Below are 6,259 nucleotides of genomic sequence, written 5' to 3' on the forward strand. Positions count from 1 at the left end.
CACACACACACACACACACACACACACACACACACACACACACACACACACACACACACACACACACACTAGCTGCTGCAGACACCTGACAACCCCCCCACCCCCACCCCACCCCACTCAAAATCACAGCATGGAGCTATGAGGCGTGTTTCCTCTACATACTGAATGTTTTCATTATAATGTCGCAATAAAACCAGCTGCTGCTTTGTTTTCTGTGCTCATGCAGGAGCAGTTRGTTCCGTGAAGCTACTCTGTAGGGGTGCAGGTGAGGATAAGAACGGATAGTCCACCCTTCTGTCACCCCCCCACCCCCCACCCGGGCCTGTACTCACCCCTCAGTCGGTGTCCATATGCAGGCTGCGGCCGTCCACGCTGTCCGCCCAGACTGCGGTGAGCTCATACTAAAGCCAGGTGAGCCGGTAGAACCTCCTGGAGGTGGCGCCGAGCATCCTGCCTCTCTCCCCCCCGCCCGCCTGCCTGTTCTTCTGACTGCGTCCTATTGTCTCCGCATCGCTCTGTTCTCTTTCGGACYGGAGGAGAGAGGAGGAGAGACGYAGAGWCTGGATGAAGGAGCAGATGACATAAGTCCCGCCCCCCTCCTAATAGCTGCGACCAATCACGACGTCGCTCCGCCGCTCGCTGTCGCTGTACAGACTACGCTGCCTTTAAAGYTCGTAGGGAATTTGAAAAACTTGTTTTAAAATGCGCATTAAGCGTGAGAGAAATTGACMTTTTGTACTCTAATTATGTAAAATATATATTTAATCAGATATGGAGTTAATTTAGGTTAGTTTTGTAAAAGAAAGAAGTCGTAAAACACTTAGATTTACTTCAATTTCCTTTAATTGATCGCTCGTAATGCCCAGTAGTCAAAGTTACACAGGTTACAGGAAGTAGTCCAACCTCCTTTTTGTTTAATGTTGCAGCCTGAAGTCACAATCCTTTTTCTCATTAATCTGCTCTCAGCACCTCATAATAACAAAGTGAAAACAGACTTTTATATAAATTTGCATATTTATTAAAATGAAAAACCTAAATGTTACATTTGCAGAGGTATTCAATCTTTTACCAAGTTGAAACACTTGGTATAAATTATAGCCTTGAGTGCTTTTGGGTTTGATGCAACAATCATTGCACACATGGATCAGGAGATTTTTTTTTCTGCCATTCGTCTTTGTAAATCCTCTAAAACAACTGGATTTAGACTGCCGGTGGAGCCATTTTCAAGTCTCTGCAGAATGAACTGTAAAACACTCCCACAGCATGATGCTGCCACCACCATGCTTTACTGCTAGGGTGGTGTTATGTTATGATAAGCAATGCTCTGTTTCTACCAGATATAATGTTTAGAATTAAAACAACACAGTTCAGTCATTGTTCCATCAAACCAGAGGAACTTGTTCCTCGCAGTATGAGTCCTTCAAGCATCTTTCAAGTGTTTTGCTCTGAGGAGCGGCTTCTGTTGAAACACTCAGACCAGAAAGGCCTGCAGTTCTGGTGAAGAGTCCTGGTTTTGCCAGACGTCTTACATTTGAGCATCATGAAGGCCAATGAGCTCCTGGGAAGTGTCAGTGCAGCAGAAATGTTTCTGCACGCTTCCTCAGCTCTGTGCCTTGCAGCAACTTTGTCCCTCTGCAGGCAGTTCTTTGGACCTCATGTCTTGTTTTTTCCTAATTATTAGCAAGGAGATGTTTTACAGAAGCTGGTCTGTCACATTTTTTATTATCTAGATGTTCAAAAAAACTCTAAATGGCCTTCATTTGATTTAAAATGCTGCTGTCAGAGTTCTGATAAAAGTTAGAAGAAAAGAAATATACTGCTTAAACCAAAAGATTAATGCATTATTTGTAGTAAATGAGCAGAATCCTGTTTTGTTGCCATCAGTTACAAACTGTTTGATATTGGGTTCGTAAAATAAGAAACAGCATTTAAAAGCTGTAAGGATGAGAGTCAAGAGTAATTTTGGGGGAGGGACTGGAGTTTTGGGGAGGTACAAATGAGCTGCGCAGATATTCTGATGAAGGGATTTTCCTAACTGATTGTAAATAATCGCCAAGTTTATTTGTAAACAAAGTCAAGGAATATGTGTTGTTTTCTAATGTGATTTTAACAAAGACTCAAAGAAATGAGCACAGTTGCATAAAACCTCAATGTGTTTTGACAGCTGTAGCTTTAAAGGTATTATTGTGGGTTTTGGCTCCTATCTTCAGCTTCCAGGCTGGCAGTCTCCTCCTGATTGGTAACGCCTGAAGATGATCACCTTGATGAGCTCCTGGGGCTTTATGAGGCAGCAGTGAAGTCTCAACCTTTGCTGGAACATCACATGCTTTGGACATGGTTCCAAGCTTCCTAGTTGTAAAGATGGTCAGAAGTTTACTAAACTGAATCTCCTGTGCTTTTAGTTACACCTTCCTTTTATGGATCACTGCCTCYCCTGCCTGGAGCTCCTCCATCCTAGAAACAACCTGCCTATTTACCCCATCTGGAACGTTTTCACCTGGACCAGCATCCACACTCTGAATAGCTACTCACCAACTCATACCTTCTTCTTGGACATTCAGCTCCTCTCTGAGCTTCTAGATTTCTCTGAACCCGTAAAAAAAAAGCTTCATAATCACATCCTGCTCCCTTCCAGGATTCCATCTAACCTTCCTTACCTCCCTTCCTTTTCAGATCATCTCCAGACACTTACTGTGAGTAAATATCACTTACTGTTTCATCCTGAGCCTTTGAGTCTGTTAGACTGCTGGTTTACTTGTGGTCCCCAGTTTCTAAAAGTAGAATGGGAGGCAGTCGGTTATCAGGCTCCTCTTGTATGGAACCAACCATCAGTTTCTGTCCGTCTGCTTTTAGGWCTTTAATTTGTGATAAACCCTATAGTTGGGGTTGGTTTGGACTTGTTTATCCACCCTTTAATTCTGCTGCTTTAAGCTTAGGACTGCTGAAGGACAAACCTATTTCAACACTTTTGTTTGTTTGCATCTCTTTCCTGTTCTTTCAGCCTGTAGTTGCCCCTTCCTTTCCTGCTGAGCAGATCGTAGTTTGTCTGTACAAAGTGCGACCTGCTCAATAGGACTGAATAATTACCTGGAAAATGGAAGAATACAGGAAAATCAGCTTCTTGATTCAACTTTCAGTTTTAACAATCTCATCTGTCAATCAGGTTATGGTGTCACTGAAATAACACCTGTTGGATTATTTAAAGAAAGCGGAACTGTTTCAAACAGGTAAAATAAATTTTTTTATTTTAAAGGAATGGTTGTAAACATGTGGAACTTTTATAACAAAGGTTAAAATATTCAGTGCAAAGAACCTTTCATAACCTTTCAACCTTCATAAATAAAAAAAAATACATAAAACTTTAAAGGTCTACAAAATCTTCTGTGCTAAACATTTGCTTTCAGGGTAGGAACTGTTGGTTTAGTGCAAATAAGACCTCAGAGTTAAAAAGGAGCTATACAAACAGATAAAGTCCTAAGTCTTTAGTGTGGAGATGTTGCGCCAGGTTCCGGATGCGACACAGGCGCACGCCCTGAGCGTCTCCTGCGCTGTACACTCTGTAGATGTGGTAGCGGTCCTTCTCTTTCAGCGCGAAGTCCAGCTCGTTGGCCGAAAGCTGGATGAAGGACTTCTCTTTCTTCACGGTCGACTTCACCTCGATGAACACCACCCCCGGCGTGGACCCCGCCCCGAAGGTGAGCTTGAAGTCGTAGGGCTGGCCGCTCTCTCTGCCCTGATTGCACCACAGGATGTGAGCAGGTCGTCCCGGGTCGCCGCCGTCTCTCCAGTTACACAGGAAGGAGTGGACCAGCTGCTCCCCCCACTCGCCGATGGCTTGTAGGTCCATCTGTTCATCCAGTATCACCACCTACAAAAGAGTGGAGCAGATATTTAAGAAAAATACAAACAGACTTCACTAAGAGCAGTATTTGTATATACTGACGGAGGGCGGTCTCTGGCAGGTGAGCTCCATGTCCTCCAGCGTGGCATGGTCTTTGTTCCACAGAGGGAAGTCCAGGTTCAGGGGAGGACGCTGGGCCTCTGCAGTCCCCTGGAATGTGCCGGAGGCCACCACTGTATCGAGGACGGCTCTGATAGAGACACACAAAGGGAGTTAATGAGGAGAAGATGATTTCAAACAATCTGTGGAGAGCAGAGGAAGCCTACAGGTTGTTTGGAGTGGGCTGGTCGCTGGTTGGTTTGGCAGGCTCTGCAGCTGGAGGACTGGGAGCTGGAAAGTTCCTCTCTCCAACCTCAGCTTTGCCCGCCTCACTGGTCTCACTCTGCTGGCTGTGCTCTGTTGGGGAAAGCACATGAACAGTGTGTGAAGCTCGTGGTGAAAACTTTGTTTTCTAAACTCTCATGCAAGTTATGAACCTTTAGAAACTTCCCAACAGTAGACGGCTCAACCTRCGTTTGAAGAAATAAAATTTCAGCTAACAGCTTGTCCAAGTCCAAAGTGGACTGCTCCTGAGTTAAATGGCTTCAATTTCAATTTRCAAAACTTCCTAGAGATCCACACACTTTGTTTCAGACCTTTACACCACCATCAGTTTAGCATCGTACAGATATTTACAGACAACTGTGTTCTGTGAGTGCAAACACCAGCAGCAGTTCCAGGAGTAATAGTGAGTAATGTGAGCAGTGTAAACACATTATTTACATAAATTACCATTGAAYATTGAAGCTGTTTATTAATTAATTAATTCATTAACTTGTCGCAGTCCACACTTGTAAGTTTTCTACATTTTGATGTCTTTAAACAAGCCAAGTTGTCAAAATTTCATATGGGTTCATCCAAAGTGTATGATTTTAAACTTTTACACCCCCTTCTGTTRCATATTTCATGTTTGCTTTCTCAGAAATCTGATGTTTTTGCCTGAAGTGACCCTAACCTGCTCCAAATACTGTAGCTACGTAGGTGATGACGTTATCTATGTTCATACATAACCATAAATGTCTATGTAAAAGAAAAAAAGCATTGAAAAACTGACAGTGACATGTTTGCATAAGCTGTTATTAAGTTGTGGAAACATATCGTCATTTAAGACAACAGCTTGTAACTTTCCCACCAAACCACACTTCAAAACAGCTGGAAGATCCCATCAACATGTTGTCACATTAGAGATGAAATGAAGCTAATGTTAATGCTAAAAGTCGTTTCACAACAGCAGCTACTAAACAAGAAGTTACTTCTGTARTGTATTTAGCTCCTGAATGACCAGATGAGTGGTTTTTATTCCTACAAACCGCAGAAACAGACTGCTTTCATACTGTTATAAGTTGACATCGACTCAAGACAAGCCTACAGCACAGAAGCAGTTCAGATTCAGAGGAAGAGATTAWCTCGTTGAAACCTGGGGGTCTTGGGGTGCTGGTGGTCACAGTGGCAGTGTGGGGCTGTCCCAGGTGACTCTGAAGCCCAGGTAGGGCTGCAGATCTGCTGCTGCTCCTGGCAGGCTGCTCTCCTTCGTAGCTTTTTCCACCAGGYCCAAAGTCCTTCTCTGGCTCTTTGTCTTTAGGGCCGGCAGGAGGGGGCCACATCTTCAATACATCCTCAACCACACTGCTTTTAACCTGACCTATTGGAAAGGAAATAATGACAAACATGTAGATTCTACAATGCAAAAAAAAAAAAAAACATCTGTTCTAAAGAACCTTTTGAAGTCMGTACCTGGTTGGCATGTGTTCTGTATAGATGCTCGGGGAGGCCAACAAACCAGAGTTTGTTCCCCGTCTGTGGGAGGCGGGCGAGCCAGCTCCTCAGGGGAGCTGGAGGAGTAACCCCTTGACACAACTGTAAGACAAGATAAGATTGAAAAATAATAAGAAAAAAATGTTTCAAAACTGTCATGCTGTGAAAACAATTTGTACTGAAAAGACCTTTGATCCCATTTTGTGTGTATCTGGTTGTCTGTTACRCTTTCAGGACTTTTTCAGGTATAAACACCTACCTTGTCAGGACCCGTAGTCCTTTTGGGGACCAAAGCTCAGTCCTAATACATTAGAACACCATTGATGGATTAGAGTTAAGTGTTAGGCTACAGGAATTAATAGAAATCAAAACACTGTCCCAGTAAGGATAGAAATACGTGTACGTACATGTGCGTGCGTGCGTGCGCGCGCGCGCGCGTGTGTGTGTGTGTGTGTGTGTGTAAAGACCAAGGAGAAAACCAAATCAGGGTGAGTTTCAGGGAGAGTTGAGAATCCTGCAGCAGCACGATTGAAACAAATCAGAATCAGCAGCAACACGTCTGGA

At 43.7% G+C, this 6,259-nt stretch overlaps 1 protein-coding gene across 1 annotated transcript; it reads right to left on the minus strand.

Annotated features, from left to right (window-relative positions):
• Positions 1-3,217: 3,217 nt before the first annotated feature.
• On the minus strand, positions 3,218-5,797 carry LOC106536698 (uncharacterized; the record flags this gene model as incomplete). The annotated part of the gene is given in 5 exon segments (XM_014034018.1): positions 3,218-3,868; positions 3,944-4,091; positions 4,168-4,297; positions 5,358-5,582; positions 5,675-5,797. Coding segments are annotated over 5 exon segments (1,040 nt in total), but the record flags the coding sequence as incomplete, so codon positions are not given.
• Between the last annotated feature and the right edge of the window lie 462 nt (positions 5,798-6,259).

The sequence above is a fragment of the Austrofundulus limnaeus genome, unplaced genomic scaffold, assembly GCF_001266775.1.
Source record: "Austrofundulus limnaeus strain Quisiro unplaced genomic scaffold, Austrofundulus_limnaeus-1.0 Scaffold1938, whole genome shotgun sequence".
NCBI lineage: Eukaryota > Metazoa > Chordata > Actinopteri > Cyprinodontiformes > Rivulidae > Austrofundulus > Austrofundulus limnaeus.